The 16,679-nt window shown below is 45.4% G+C and overlaps 1 protein-coding gene across 1 annotated transcript; it reads right to left on the reverse strand.

Moving 5' to 3' along the window:
- Positions 1-8,338: 8,338 nt before the first annotated feature.
- On the reverse strand, positions 8,339-9,322 carry LOC132871465 (trace amine-associated receptor 13c-like). The gene has a single exon (XM_060905640.1). It carries the CDS (start codon positions 9,320-9,322, stop codon positions 8,339-8,341), a length of 984 nt encoding a protein of 327 aa, XP_060761623.1.
- Positions 9,323-16,679: the final 7,357 nt, after the last annotated feature.

Genomic DNA, 16,679 nt, shown 5'->3' on the forward strand with positions numbered 1-16,679 from the left:
AACCTCACCACCCCACCTGCTCTGGCTCCCGGTGACCTGGAACCGAAGATCGGTAATCTGGAACGTTTTAATGGTGACCCAAACCAGGTCCGGCCATTCCTGACCAGCTGCTGTATCCAGTTCTCTCTGCAGCCCAGGACCTTCTCGATGGAGGGAGCCAAGATGGGGTATGTCATCACTCACCTGACCGGCCGGGCTTGGCTGTGGGGGACAGCTGAATTCGACCGGCAGACCCCGGCCTGTGTCTTCTTCAGTGCCTTCGCCGAGGAGATGTTAAAGGTGTTCGACCTGGGCTTGTCAAGAACAGAGGCGTCATGAGCACTGATGAGTATCCATCAGGGCAACCGGACAGTGGCGGACTACTCCATCGACTTCCGCACCCTGGCGAGGCGCAGTTCGTGGAACATGGAGGCGCTGGTGGACGCCTTCCTCCACAGTTTGGCGGACTACGTCAAGGACGAGCTCGTTTCCCATGAGCAACCCCCGACTCTCGATGAGGCCATTGCCCTCGCTGTACGCATCGATCACTGTATCCAGATCCGCAGATGAGAGAAGGGGCGTCCTAGTCAACCTGCCACCCGCACTCGGGGTGAGTCTTCCGCTGCCCAGTTCCCGCCTGTCATGCCCCAAAGCCAACATAATCAGTCTGAGCCCATGGAGATCGGCCGCACCTCCTTCACCCCCGAGGAGTGGCAGTGCCGCCTAACCTCCATCCGTAAACCCCTGCTCTGCCTTCAGCTTCCCGACACCGCTTGTGCCCTGGCCACCCTGGTGGACTCTGGAGCCGAAGCTAACCTCATGGACACTGAGCTCGCACGGCAGCTGGGTGTGGGGTGCCACCATCTTACTCCACCCGTTCCTGTACAAGTGCTGGGTGGACATTGTCTCGGCACTGTTACACACATCACAGCCCCCGTGACAATGCTGCTGTCAGGTAACCACCAAGAGTCCATCCAATTCCACCTCCTACACTCACCCAGCCAACCACTCATCCTTGGATACCCGTGGCTCCGTCTACACAACCCCCAACTCGACTGGGAGACTGGCACCATACGAGAGTGGGGAAGGGGCTGCCATCAGACCTGCTTGAAGGGAGCTGTCCTGCCAACCAACCAGGAGACCACCAGCTCAACCCCTGACATATCCAAGGTTCCTGTCTGCTATCACCACCTGAGGGAGGTGTTCAACAAGTCCAAGGCCACATCGTTGCCCCCACACCGACCATACGACTGCGCCATCAACCTCCTGCCAGGCACCGCACCCCCTAAGGGCTGTCTCTACTCCCTGTCAGCCCCGGAAAGAAAGGCCATGGAAGACTACATAAACGACTCTCTGGCTGCCAGCCTAATCCGTCCATCATTCTCTCCTGCCGGAGCTGGATTTTTCTTCATGGGGAAGAAGGATGGTTCTCTTCGCCCATGCATAGATTACCGGGCTTTGAACGACATTACAGTTAAGAACCGCTACCCTCTGCCACTACTCTCCTCCGCCTTTGAACTACTGCAAGGGGCCACAGTGTTCACCAAGCTAGATCTCTGGAACGCTTACCATCTGGTGCGAGTGAGAGAAGGCGATGAGTGGAAGACTGCGTTCAACACCCCGACAGGACACTATGAATATCTGATCATGCCATTCGGTCTCACCAATGCCCCAGCAGTGTTCCAGGCACTGGTAAACAACATCCTCAGAGACATGCTCAATAAGTTCGTTTTCGTTTACTTGGACGACATTTTGATCTTCTCTAAAACCCTGTCTGAACACACCCACCACGTACAGTTGGTCCTGCGCCGCCTGCTTGAGAATTCGTTGTTTGTGAAAGCAGAGAAGTGCGAGTTCCACGCTCAGTCTGTCTCGTTCCTGGGATATGTGGTTACCGAGGGCAGCATACAAATGGACCCTGCGAAGGTGTTGGCAGTGACGTCGTGGCTGGTTTCAGAGAGCTGTAAGAAGCTGCAGCAGTTCCTGGGGTTCGCCAGCTTCTATAGGAGGTTCATCCGGGGCTACAGCACCATGGCAGCCCCACTCACCGCACTGACCAGCATCAAACAGCCCTTCAAATGGATGGCAGCAGCTGACAAAGCCTTCGAAACCCTCAAGGCCCATTTCACTTCAGCTCCCATCCTCCGGATGCCTGACACCGAGCGGCAGTTTGTGGTGGAGGTCGATGCTTCGGATGTGGGAGTCGGGGCTGTGCTTTCCCAGCGGGCAGCTGAGGATGGAAAAATGCACCCCTGCGCCTTCTACTCTCGAAGACTGACCCCAGCAGAGAGCAATTATGACATCGGCAATCGCGAGCTACTGGCGGTCAAGCTTGCCCTCGAGGAGTGGCGCCACTGGTTGGAGGGGTCTAAGGTTCCGTTTGTGGTCTGGACAGACCACAAAAACCTGGAATATATCTGGACAGCCAGGAGGCTAAACTCCCGCCAGCGCCAGTGGTCACTATTCTTCACCCGCTTCAACTTTGTCCTTTCCTACCGTCCTGGCTCCTGCAACATCAAACCGGATGCACTCTCCCGGATGTTTCAGAGGGATGAGGCTTCCAAGGAGGAGTTAACACCCATCCTCCCAAGCCCCTGTGTCATTGCTGCCCTGACCTGGGACATCGAGGAGCAGGTTCGAGAGGCCATCAGGGACCAGCCAGGCCCCAGCGCTTGCCCCTCCAACCGTCTCTACGTCCCAGCCGACCTGAGGTCTCAGGTGATTCAATGGGGACACGACTCCAGCCTGGCCTGTCACTCCGGGGTCACACGCTCTCTCCATCTGCTGTCTCAGCGATTCTGGTGGCCATCGATGAGGAGGGACATCCAGGATTTTGTGAGAGCCTGCCACACTTGCAACCAGCACAAGTCCCCCAGTCAGCCCCCAGCCGGGTTACTCCAGCCCCTGCCAGTACCCATGCATCCCTGGTCCCATGTCTCCCTGGACTTTGTTACTGGTCTTCCTCCATCGGAAGGTAATACGGTCATCCTCACCATCGTGGACCGTGTAGGTGTAATTAATGATTTTGTGTATTTAGGATTGGATAAGTGATCAATCTTTAATAATTACATGAAATCAGTCTCATTAAATTTGAAGGTTAATAAGTAAAATGAATCAATCCTATTGAATCATTTAATTTGACTCATTTGAATTGAATCATACCATAGAATCAGTCTCATTTGAATTGTTTGAAGTGAATCATTCAATGAATCGAATCAGTGAATCATTTAGTGAATCAGTGAATCATTTAGTGAATCAGTGAATCATTTAGTGAATCATACCATTAATCCTGGTAAATTACCAGACAGCTAAAATGGTATCTTCCAAATTATTATTGATCACTTACCATATTACAAATTATCTACACCTTTCCTTGAATTCTTTGCGATTGGGCCACCTCAAAAGTATTAGAACAGTAGATGAATACACACAGCTTTGATAATAAATGAATTTATTATACAAAGATCAAAAATGGATAATCAGTTGGAATATATACAGTGAGGTGTGTGTATGTGAATGTGTGTGTGTGTGTGTGTAAGAGAGGGAGAGAGAGAGAGAGAGAGAGAGAGAGAGAGAGACACCTTGGGTCTCTCTTGAAGTTGGAATGTGTCCGTGCAAGGACGAGCCAGGGTGTGTGGAATGTTTATCTGCAATCTTGGTATGTGTGTGTGCATGGGGGGAAGGCCCTATGGCCTAGCTAAAGTGTGTTTGTTATCTGCAATCTTGGAGGAGGTGAATCCTCATGATTTAGTGAGCACGTGTTTTCTAAGTAACAAAGGAATTCCACACTCATAACATTATCAAACTCACTGAAATATTAATAAGGTCAAAATGTATAATAAGAATGAAATTGAGGGTTTTAGTAAGGAATGAGAGAGAGAGAGAGAGAGAGACATGCACAAACTTATGGATTAACCAATTTTAAATCAACAAACAAATGACAGAGAACCAAAATTCAGTGTACACTTCATTTAACTTCATATAACTTCACATTAAGTGTATAACTAATTCCTAAGACTTAAACTTCTGCCCAATGCCTTTCTTACTGCAAAAGTCTCGCCTTTTGTAGGAAGCACAGTCTTACTGGAGAAGTGGATCTCAGAGAGGAAGTTTGTGCTTCGGTGAGGAAGAGAGAAGTTTTCTCTGGAGATCTTCGTAGTTGATGAGACGAACAGTCTTTGTTCAGTACCGTGCATGGATTTAAAAGAAAGAAACTGCTTTCGCTCGCAGTTGCGTACGCTTTAAAAGAAAAATAATACTTGCAAACCAGTTTAAAAACTCGCTTGAGTTGATGATCGTGTGTTTCCGAAATCTAACTTGATCAGGGTTAGATAGAGAAGAAAATGCGCGGTTTAGACGTCTGATGGTGAGTACTCTTCTTCTGGTCAGTCTCGCTTGGAGTCCGACGTGAAAGAGCGAAAATGGCTGGATTCCAACTCTTTTTCTTGGAATGCTGAAAGATGTGATGTAAGTAATCCTGCCCAGGCGTGACGTAGTCAACGCGGAAGTTGGCTGGGAGTTGTAGTTCTTAGACACAAGATGGCGGCATGATACCTACAACCGCTTCAGTAAGATGACCCACTTTGTGCCTCTCCCTAAACTGCCAACTGCTAAGGAGACTGCCCGGGTCATCTTAGAACACGTCTTTCGGGTCCACGGCCTGCCTAAGGATATCGTTTCCGACCGGGGCCCACAGTTCTCCGCCAGTTTCTGGAGGGAATTCTGTCACCTCCTCGGGGCCACTGCCAGTCTGTCGTCCGGGTTTCACCCACAGTCTAATGGCCAAATGGAGCGCATGAATCAGGAACTGGAGAAGGCACTTAGGTGTGTGGCTTCACGCAACCCCCACACCTGGGCTCAACATCTGCTCTGGGTGGAATATGCCCACAACTCCCTCACCAGCTCTGCCACCGGACTCTCCCCCTTCCAGTGTGTGTATGGGTATCAACCACCTCTGTTTACCAGCCAGGAGGGAGAAGCCACCTGCCCGTCTGCTCTCGCCTACGCCCACCGCTGCCGCCACACGTGGGCCCAGGCCCGCACCGCACTCCTGAAGTCCAGTACCAGCTATGCTACTGGGGCTAACCGGCGGAGGACCCCGGCACCCGTTTACCATGTCGGCCAGAAGGTATGGTTGTTGGCTCGAGATCTACCACTACGGGTGGAGTCACGCAAATTGGCGCCTCACTACATCGGACCCTTTCCCGTACAGAAGGTCATCACTCCCACGGCAGTTCGGCTGCTACTGCCCAAGACCATGAGGATACATCCCACCTTCCACGTCTCCAAACTCAAACCGGTGCACGAGAGCCCCCTGGTCCCGGCAACACCGCCGCCTCCTCCTCCACGCTTCATTGATGGTGGACCAGTCCACACGGTCCGGCGACTGCTCCGCTCGCAATGTAGGGGTATCCAATACTTGGTAGACTGGGAGGGTTATGGTCCTGAGGAGAGGGCATGGATCCCTGCTGGAAGGATTCTGGATCCGGCCCTCATTGCCGACTTCCATCGGCTACACCTTGACCAGCCCTCCATCCGACGGGGTTGACGTAGGGGTTCTCACCATGCGGATCCACTTCCGGACCCTGCCCCTGCTCCAGTGCCCGAGCCTGACACTGAACCGAATCCTGGGCGGGGGCCCTTGGATGACGAGTCTTCCGACAGTGAAGATGGTGCGGAGGCTATGGACACTGACTGGTCAGAGGAATTCTGACCCTCCACCGGTATTCCCCCTCCTCCCACCCGTCTTGGTGGATCTGTGGTTAGGGACTTCTGGAGCCATCCCTTGAGGGGGGGGTTCTGTCATGGTCCTACCTGTGGGTTTCCTCTCATCAGGTAATATCTCCACTCCTCTCCACTCAGCATTACCGGCCACGCCTGCATACACTTCCTCTTATTAACTCTCAGTGGCTGTCATTGGCTGTTGCCCATCACCTGCTCCTCCTCTGTGTGTATTTAAACTGCTGTCCTCCCTAGCTTCAGTGTCAGATCGTCTTCTAGACGTCGACTCCGTCAACTCTTCAGTCCTGGTAACCTGACCCTGCATTTCTGTCCCTTATCTTGCTACCTGATCTGTAACTCTGTGTTCCAGCCTGTTCCCTACTCCTGCCTGTTGTGCTGTCTTGTCTGTCTGCTGAGGGACTGCTCGCTGGGAGACTGCCTGAACACCTAGTGCTGTCAGCTTACAGCCTCACTGCTCTGATAACACCTGATCCTGTCTGATTGCTGCTGCTAAGCAGGGTTGAGCCTGGTCAGTGCTTGGATGGGAGACCGCAGACATCACCACCATGCTCCCACCAGCTATCCCTGCCTCTCAGTCCTCCAGCCACTGAACTTCGCACATCCTCCCAACTCCCTTTCCCCTGTTATCAATAAAACTCAAACATTTAACTTGCGCTCTTGGGTCCTTGTCTGTTTCCCCTGACATATATATATATAACTATTATTGTTGTGAGAACCAGTAAGTATGCAAATCTGTCGAACAATAAAACAAAGTGCTTATCCTGAGAAAACCTGCCTTATAGATTAAGAATAAGTGTGGAAAAGGATGACAAACACATTTTTAGAATAAATCATTGTGTGATGGTAAGTGTGTGTCTGTGTCTCTTCATGCAAACTGCCACACAACCATCTGAAATACCATCCAAAACCACTTCAGCTACAGCAAAGGAACATGCCGTGATCTTAGACACAGTATTTGACGCAGTATGATCATACGTAGGAGCCATGATCAGGATATTATCTTGATACTCTTTAATGCAGTAGTATATTGATTTTACATCACAAGATTTTTAAAATTAAAAAGATTACAAACACAATTAATTGACTGTGTTTGTAACAGGCTTCTTGTACTTGAGTCCAGGACTCAGACTCGAGTCTGATTCATGCCCAAATTTTAAGGACTCGTGACTTGACCACTGATGACTCGGACTCGTAAACTGGATATGAGGACTCAGATTTTTTCTTCATTTTTTTGTAACATGCCATAATTTGGCATATTTATATCTGCATTCATTTTTATACAAATTTTGTGCAAGATAATGCACATTCACCTCTTCATACGTCATGTTCAGGAACAAACTAACGTTAATGTGCTAAAATGCCTGGAGAGACAGCCCTAGGATTGTCCGCTTTGCTTATACAGACTTCTCGTGCAGTGGGAAAAAATGCACTGCTATGTGTTCCATATGTAGAACAACTATCGAGGAGATGACGGGGACAACCTCGAACTTCAATTGTCATTTGGCAAGACTCCACCCAGAGAAGGAAGTGACACACTGTGGATGACACATTGCTCTGTTGATAGTGGGGCTTGCTTGCTGACCGATGAACTGACTAGTGTTAACCCTCTCTTGTTATTTGCCCTGTTGATAATGAGCACAGCTTGTATCAGACTCAATTCAAAATTTTCTTGAATGACTTGGACTTGACTCAGACTTGAACGCTGGGGACCTGAGACTAAACTCATACTCAAGGTTTAGTGACTCGACTACAATACTGATGACTACTGTGCTCTGACTAGGATGTTGCTTCTTGGTCTGGGTCTCAGAATAACACTCGTGTCTTTCATGTTTGCCTCTCTCTGCCATTGCTGGCAGTTGTGTAGACATTGAACCTGAGTTCGTGGTAATGCTGTCTCCAGCTGAGTTCACAACCGTATCTGCTTTGTGCCCTGAACTTACCATGTTGCAAATACAGATTACTCATGGTGCACCCATATGATGCCTGCAATAGAAGTTCGGTGTACAAGGCCATCATGTGCTCTGAAGCCTGCGCCTCGTTGTTCCATGCTGTTTGCGACACACAGTCACTTTAGCACACGAGGGCCCTCAAGGTATTGTGAGGACTAAACAGAGATATCATGATTTGTACTGGTGGCCAGGTATGGCCATAGCACACATCAAACGATGCCAGTTTTGTGACAAAACAGCTACTCCTGCTGCTGATTCTCTACAAGTGGTGCTGATCCCATCTCACCCATGGGAGAAGTTGGCTATGGATGTAGTTGGTCCATTTGAAACAGCCCCATGGGACTCTAGATATGCACCTCACACTGATGGATTAGTACAGTTAGTGGCCAGAAGTGGCCTCACTGCCCCAATTACTACTCTTAAGGTGATCAGCTTCATCACGTCAGTCTTTAGCAAATTCAGTAAGCTGAGAACTAGTGACAATGGATGTCAGCTCACATCTGCAGAGTTCATCACAGTTATAGTTTATTAATACTGAAGTAAATAATAGTGGTTTTGAGAAACTTAATATAAAGTATTATTTCTTGCCAATAATTACGGTCAAGCATTCACATAAGGGGAATGATGCCATAACCAGTTTGGCTTTTGTGCTTCATTCAGCTGTTTATTCATAGCACATTCACAAAAGAACAATCCGTGTGCAGTATTTTGCAAGTTAAAATCATTTTTGTGCACTTCTGGAACCAAGAGTAAAACAGAGCATAGATTACAGGATTAATGGATGAATTCAGATAAAACAGAATTAAAATATTATTTACAATGACGGAAGACGATGCTGTAGTGCTCATTAAAGTGCAGATGTAATATGGCACCAAACATGCCAGAAACACAGAAACCAGAATACCCAGCACTTTAGCAGCCTTTCTTTCAGATTTCATTGCATCCGTTACATTTTTGGAGACAGTGAGGTTGTGATTAAGTTCTCGTATAGCGTTTGCATGCCTCCTCGCAATAACAAAGATCTGGAGGTATAAAATAAGCATCAAACCACAAGGAACGATAAGGATGAAAACAAGGTCGATTAACGAGCCGACTTCACTCAAAGCATTGACCAGACATTCACCGGGACATAGTAGTAAATCAGTGAAGTTTCCGTTCATGTAAAAAAACACAAAGTTGTACAAAAATGAAGACACCCATAACAACCATATCAGTGTGTGAACAACTGTAGATGTGACATCTGTCAGGTACAGAAATGGATTGCTTAAAGCCACGTAACGATCCAGAGCGATCAGAACTATGTTTCCTACAGACACACTCGTGAGCTGGAAAGTCATAAAATTAAACAGGAGGCAAAAAATTTGTCCAAACATCCAACATGACTCGATCAGCCACGTGAAGTGGAACGGCATCACAAAGAGGCCGACCAAGAAATCTGATACAGCCAGAGAGAGCACGAGCATGTTGGTCGGTGTGTGAAGCTTCCTGAAGTAACACACAGCGATGATGACGAGCAGATTTCCACACACTGTTAGAAGAACCACAGCAGCTGAACACACGTACAGTAAAATATAAACTGCAGGAAATACAGATCTCTCTGGACAGGAAAAATTCACACAATGACTGGACTGATTCAACTCGGTCAGATTCATTGATCTAACTCACAGGCATAAACAAAAACCAAACGAATAAATAAATAAATAAATAAATAAATAATCTGCCAAGTCGTGCAACACTTTCGTTACCATCTGTATACACCTGCTGTCTCACATTTATATACTCTGTACTTGTAAACACCACCCCAAATTTACATCTTACTGACATCATCATGTTTACATCACCTGGGAATACAATTAGAGATGTGAGAACATTAACATCATTGTTTTTGCTCCAGAATTTTGAAATATGGCATAAAATGGTACATAAATTACATTGATAGCTAATTTTATGACCAATAAAAGGTAGACTGCCTTTCAGATTTTTCAAGTATAGGGCATTAAAAGAATTTTTCCTGACATCCAATTATTTTTGTTTAGTGGACTGAAAGCTACTGAATTTGAAATCACAGACTTCCAATTTTATTACTTTAAAAAAATAATAATAAATAGAACAATTAATGGTGGCGGCACGGTGGTGTAGTGGTTAGCGCTGTCGCCTCACAGCAAGAAGGTCCGGGTCCGAGCCCCGTGGCCAGCAAGGGCCTCCCCGTGTCCGCGTGGGTTTCCTCCGGGTGCTCCGGTTTCCTCCACAGTCCAAAAACATGCAGGTTAGGTTAACTGGTGACTCTAAATTGACCACAGGTGTGAATGTGAATGGTTGTCTGTGTCTATCTGTCAGCCCTGTGATGACCTGGTGACTTGTCCAGGGTGTACCCCGCCTTTCGCCCGTAGTCAGCTGGGATAGGATCCAGCTTGCCTGCAACCCTGTAGAATAGGATAAAGCGGCTACAGATAATGAGATGAGAAGAATTAATGAATTCAGGGCCATGTGGCCTTAAATTCTCTGCGATTTTTTCACCATGACCCAATTCAAGATACTATGTCATGCCTCACATCACGTGGTGGGCTTTCCTCGTTCGCTCAAGGCATTGTGGGATACAAATTTGAAACAGGAAAGAAAAATAGAAGACGTGAGTGTGCGAATGAAACGTGAAAGACCGACTGCAGTAACGGAAAACGAGAAGAAAAGACGTTATGTTCTATACAAAGGAAAGGAAACGCAGGACCAAACTAATAAATAAATATTGGCGGTCAGCGAGCACCTCAGTGTGATCAGCTGTTCGTTTAGCGACAGAATGATGGAACTGTCAGTGCACGCTCAAAGGGAAACCTGTAGATGGCAATAATGCAACATTGTGGATGCCAACTGCCATAAAACCCAAAAGAAGGTAAACCTGCGCATGCGCACACGGACTTCCTCTGTCTGCTTGACTGTGCCAAGCGAGCGAGTTCATGCTTATTATTTGCTTTATTCCCCTCAAATTAAATAACTTCCCAGCCACAGAATGGCCTGATATTTTGTGAGATATTACAGAAGTAGAAGTCTACCTTCTTCTGAAAAGACCAAACAATTTATATCTTATCGACATTCGCCTCACTGAGACAGCACCGACCTTGGTTTAGGCCGTTGCTGAGGCAACATTTCCACCTGAAGGTCACTGCCAGGAGACACACTTGCATTCCTTCTCTAACTTTCCGCGGTCACCATTTTTACCCCCAGTGTGACAAGCGGGTGCGTGACCAGCGCCTTCATGGCTGCAGGAGCGGACGGCTGCTTGCTTGCGCTGGATTACCTCCTCCCCTCCCCCTGATTCCCCCCCTCAAGTCCCTTGTTTAAAAGTGTACTTGTGTTGTTGTGTGCTTATGCAAAGGTTTTTTAAATGTTCCCACACTGTACTCCTGACAGGAGCATAGTGGAGGAGTGCTCTTTTTTTCCTTATCTCTCATGCGTTTCCTTTTTATCTTCATCCCTGTCTTCCTGTCCTGTCTACCCTATGTCAATTGTATGTTGTATATGTACGGACAGGTTGACGGCTAATTTCGCTGGTACATGTGACTAGTGACAATAAAGGGCATCATCATCAGAAGTAAACATGTATCACAATGACCACATTTCAGACAGAACTAAAGTTCACAGATTTTATGAAATTGAAAGGCTGTCTAGCTTCAAGTATGACTAGAACCCCCAACAATCATATTGACCAGGACTGCAAGATGAGAAATAGCCTTAGCTCTAGCAAAAAAAAAAAAAAAATTACAGGGTAAGAAAAACGGCTGATGATCTTTGGTGTACAGTTACAGAATTTGATTCGTAATTGTCCAAAGTCAGCATTACTTATAAGAGCCATACAGTGGCATGCAAAAGTTTGGGCACCCTTGCTGAAAATGTCTGTTACTGTGAATAGTTAAGTGAGCAGAAGATAAAATGATCACCAAAAAGGCATAAAGGTAAAGACAAGACATTTCTTTAATATTTTCCACAAGATTACATTTTAATTTCCATCATTTACAGGCATAAAATACCAAAAAATGAAAAGGACCTGAAGCAAAATTTTGGGCACCTGACATGGTCAGTACTTAGTAACACCCCCTTTGGCAAGTATCACAGCTTGTAGACACTTTTTGTAGCCAGCTAATAAATCTTTCAGTTCTTACCTGGGGGATTTTTGCACATTCGTCCTTGCAAAAGGCTTCCATCTACAAGTTTCTTGGGCTGTCTTGCATGCACTGCTCTTTTGAGATCTATCCACAGATTTTCAATGATGTTTAGGTCAGGGGACTGTGAGGGCCCGGGCGAAACCTTCAGCTTGGGCCTCTTGAGGTATTCCATTGTAGATTTTGAGGTGTGTTTTGGATTATCGTCTTATTGTAGGACCCATCCTTTTTTTAAACTTCAACTTTTTTACAGATGGTGTGATGTTTGCTTCCTGAATTTGCTGGTATTTATTCAAATCCATGATTCCCTCGACCAGTGAAATGTGCCCTGCGCCACTGGCTGCAACACATCCCCAAAGCATGATCGATCCTCACCCGTGCTTCAGAGTTGGAGAAGTATTCTTTTCCTGGAATTTGGTACCCTTTTTTCTCCAAGCATACCTTTGCACATTGTGGCCAAAAAGTTATATTTTGATTTCATCAGTCCACAGGACTTGTTTCCAAAATGCATCAGGCTTGCTTAGATGTGCACTTGCAAACTTCAGACACTGAATTTTGTGGCTCGGACGCAGGAACGGTTTTCTTCTGATGAGACTCTCATGAAGGTCATATTTGTTCAGGTGTCACTGCATAGTAGAACAGCGCACCACCACTCCAGGGTCTGCTAAATCTTTCTGAAGGTCTTTTGCAGTCAAACAGGGGTTTTTATTTGCCTTTCTAGCAATCCAACGAGCAGTTCAGAAAGTTATCATCTTCCAGGCCTCACCTTGATCTCCACTGTTTCTGTTAACTGCCATTTCTTAATAACATTACAACCTGAGGAAACAGCTACCTGAAAACACTTTGCTACGTCCTTGTAGCCTTCTCCTGCTTTGTGAGCATCAATTATTTTATTATTCAGAATGTGAGGGAGTTGCTTAGAGGAGCCCATGGCTGTTGATTTTAGGGACAAGTTTGAGGAATCAGAGAATTTATACAGCTTTGAAATCTGCATCATATGACCTTTCCTAATGAAGAATTTGAACAAGCCACAGCTCAATAAGCTAATTAAGGTCTGGAATCTTGGTAAAAGTTACCTGAGAACTCAAATGTATTGGGGTGCCCAAACTTTTGCATGGTGTTCCTTTTCTTTTTTCACTCTCCAATTGTACAAAAAAAAAATCCTGCATAAAACACTGAAAAGAAATGTGTCATCTTTACCTTTATGCCTTTTGGTGATCAGTTCATCTTCTGCTCACTTAACTATTCACAGGAACATTTTCAGTAAGGGTGCCCGAACTTTTGCATGCCACTGTACATCATTCCAACAATAGGTCACATTTGTTAGAAAACATGTTAATGGCAGAAGTGATAAAATAAATCAAAGCTTCACTGCAATACTGCAGATCCAAAAATTCAAATAATGGGGGTCACAGGAAGTTTTTCTACTGCATTTTGGAGATAATTTACCAATTTCTCAATAGTAAAGTTGTGTGTAATGCAAAAAATGTTCCACTGGATTTACAAAGTTTCAGAAAAGCTGATTTTCTTTGTACTCATGCAATGCTGAACACCGTTGAACACTCCCTGTTGAGTGTGAATTGTCGTCTCTGTGTGTCAGCCTTGTGATGATCTGGTGACTTGTCCAGGGTGCGCCCTGCCTCTTGCCCATAGTGAGCTGGGACAGGCTCCACCTTACCCACAACCTTGCATAGGAAAAGTGGCTATGGATAACGGATGGACTACCGAGTGAATATCATGGTTTCCATTAGCTGGTAATCCCTGGTTTTTGGCAGTTTACTGTTAGCAAAAAACACTCCAATGAATTTAAAATAATATACATATATTCTGGTGAAAATCTCGTCTCATCTTCTTCTGCTTTATCCGGGGCCGGGTCGGAGGTCTGGTGAAAATAGTCTGGTAATAATGCTCATACACAGGTTATGGGGGAGTCTAACTTTTGGAACAGCTTCCAAATTGCTTTGTGGAGGCAGAGGTAGGATCGAGTGCTGGTCTGAGAACAGAGAGAAGCAGGAATGACAGATTTGATTATTGAGCGTGTTGAAGTGAATGGTGGAAGGCATGAAAAAGGAGAGGAAAGAGTACCTAGAGCCAGAGAAAAGGTGGAAGTCATGATCCAGGGCCGTGTGTGGCATGAAAACCATGGTGTGTGCACGTGTCTCTCTCAGAGTGAGACCATAGACTGACACATCAGACAAGGGGCTGGTGCCATTTTGTCCCAGGTGGAGGAGGGGAGAAGCCAAGTACAGCACTATAGGGGAGGAGTGTCTGGCCATCAAGTGGGTGGTCCTCACTCTGTTACTACCTGCTGGGATACTCCTTCACACTTTGTTCTGATCATGTCCCACTCTAGTGGCTCCACCACATGAAGGATGCCAACGGATGGATCACCTGTTGGTATCTGGGCCTTCAGTTCCTCAAGTTTGAGGTGATCCACAAGCCAGGGGCACAGATGGCTGTACTCCACGTCCTCCCTCACCAAGGAAGGGCGCGGTCTTGTTGCATGCAAATTTACACACTTGGTAGTATAACTAGGTTATGAACAAACCCCCCCCAAAATTGTATTTTAACAAATTCCCAGTTTCTTGTGTAAACACTCATGGATTTAAACACAAATCCATTCCTATTAGGCTTGATAAATGAAGCCTGTTACTGATCGCACGATCACAAACTCACACGAAAAACTTTGCTTTAAACCAATTTATTGTACAAATCATGGAAAGTAATAGATTTTATTTAATAAAACTGAAAATATGCAAGAATGAATATCAATATTATTGAAAAACTGCAACTCCGTACTGCATGTTAAAATAATTCAAAAATGCTTAAGGCTGTGTTTTAAAATTCTAAACAAATAACATGAATAAAATCTCTATAAAAAACAATTACAGTAAATCGAATTCATAATGTGCAAATGATTCACACCAAATCCTTTTTTTTTTTTTTTAAGTGATGCGATTTGTTACAATAAGCATAATTAAAATGGCGGTCTGACGATTGAACAAACTTTTTGGCAAGAGAATTTAAATCCCAATAAGAAATGAAATGACTTTTTGACTCGTGTGTGTGTTCAATGTCTGAATGGACTGTGGGAAATGGCACATGATGTTTGTCTCTCAAAAAAGCTGCATATTTACATTTTCTAAATGGAATGCATCTCATCTCTAGCCGCTTTATCCTGTTCTACAGGGTCGCAGGCAAGCTGGAGCCTATCCCAGCTGACTATGGGCGAAAGGCAGGGTTCACCCTGGACAAGTCGCCAGGTCATCGCAAGACTGGCACACAACCATTCACACCTACGTTCAATTTAGAGTCACCAGTTAACCTAACCTGCATGTCTTTGGACTGTGGGGGAAACCGGAGCACCCGGAGGAAACCCACGCGGACACGGGGAGAACATGCAAACTCCGCACAGAAAGGCCCTCGCCGGCCACGGGGCTCGAACCCGGACCTTCTTGCTGTGAGGCGACAGCGCTAACCACTACACCACCGTGCCGCCCAATGGAATGCATGCGAGTGTAAATTTCCTTCTAAAATCAGAAGGGGGAGGGATATGGAATCAATTTTGTGCCAAAATGTTCATACAATACTTTTGAAATAAACAAAAACGACAAATCAAAATACAAAAAGTAGTCAATTTTTTTAGACTGGCAAACAAATTATTCGTGTAATCGTGCAAAATATCAGTCTGTTACTCTTCAGAAACCTTTTTTTTTTTGTTCCGCGTCTTTCTCAGTTTTGTTTGACGCAATTTATTTTGGTTGCGATTCCAGCTCTCTCGTTTGCGCTCCCTGACTTTTTGCTTGCAGTTTTGGCACAAACTTCCCGTGTGGGCGGGCTGTCCAGGAGCGCATTCCCATTGGGTAACTTGTGTTTGACTGACAGCTACGCTCAGCCATTTCCTACTCGGATTCTGGCGGACTGTTTGACGAGTGAGCGATCCATTGACGGTAAACAAGGATCGAGTGGACTTCAGTGGCGACTATGATACTGAATTAATTCAACAAAGTGCAAGTACGGGACAAATGTGTTGTATGTGTTGCAGTAGTACACAAGTTCACTCGATCCTTGTTTACCGTCAATGGATTGGTCACTCGTCAAACAGTCCGCCAGAATCCGAGTAGGGAATGGCTGAGCGCAGCTGTCAGTCAAACACAAGTTACCCAATGGGAATGCATTCCTGGACAGCCTGCCCACACGTGAAGTTTGTGCCATAACCGCAAGCAAAAAAAAAAAAAAAAAAAAATCAGGGAGCGCAAACGAGAAAGCTGGAATCGCAACCAAAATAAATTACGTCAAACAAAACTGAGAAAGACGCGGAACAAAAATAAAAGGTTTCTAAAGAGTAATAGACTGATATTTTGCACGATTACACGAATAATGTGTTTGCCAGTCTAAAAAAATTGACTTAATTTTTTTTTTTTAATTTTGATTTATCGTTTTTGTTTGATATTTCAAAAGTATTGTATGAACATTTTGGCACAAAGTTGATTCCATAGAGGGAGTGTTTCAAATTTAGCCTTTTCCAGACAAAATGTGAACAAAACCAAATTACACATTTCTTTTTTATATTTCATATTACATACATTTTTAAAATACTTACACCCATATCCATTGTTAAGTATCAAAAGGCTGAAGAGGTCCCTAAAGAAAATGCCTGGCAGAATTACAGTAAAACGACAACTTTAGTAGAAGTCATGTATTATTAATTATTATTATGAACTTGCATTAGCTGTAGTGTTGCAAAGGGCTATTTAATAAAAGATTAACTTGAAGATAAATTGATACATTTCTAGAGGAGTCATACTAAAAAGTTGACATTTCATATAAGGCGCGTTTTATTCCCCCCATTTGC

The sequence above is a fragment of the Neoarius graeffei genome, chromosome 2 (assembly GCF_027579695.1).
Source record: "Neoarius graeffei isolate fNeoGra1 chromosome 2, fNeoGra1.pri, whole genome shotgun sequence".
Lineage (NCBI taxonomy): Eukaryota > Metazoa > Chordata > Actinopteri > Siluriformes > Ariidae > Neoarius > Neoarius graeffei.

What these genes read in the sequence shown, in the direction of transcription:
- LOC132871465 (XM_060905640.1), bottom strand. Translation starts at nt 9,322, where the DNA reads ATGAATCTGACCGAGTTGAATCAGTCCAGTCATTGTGTGAATTTTTCC.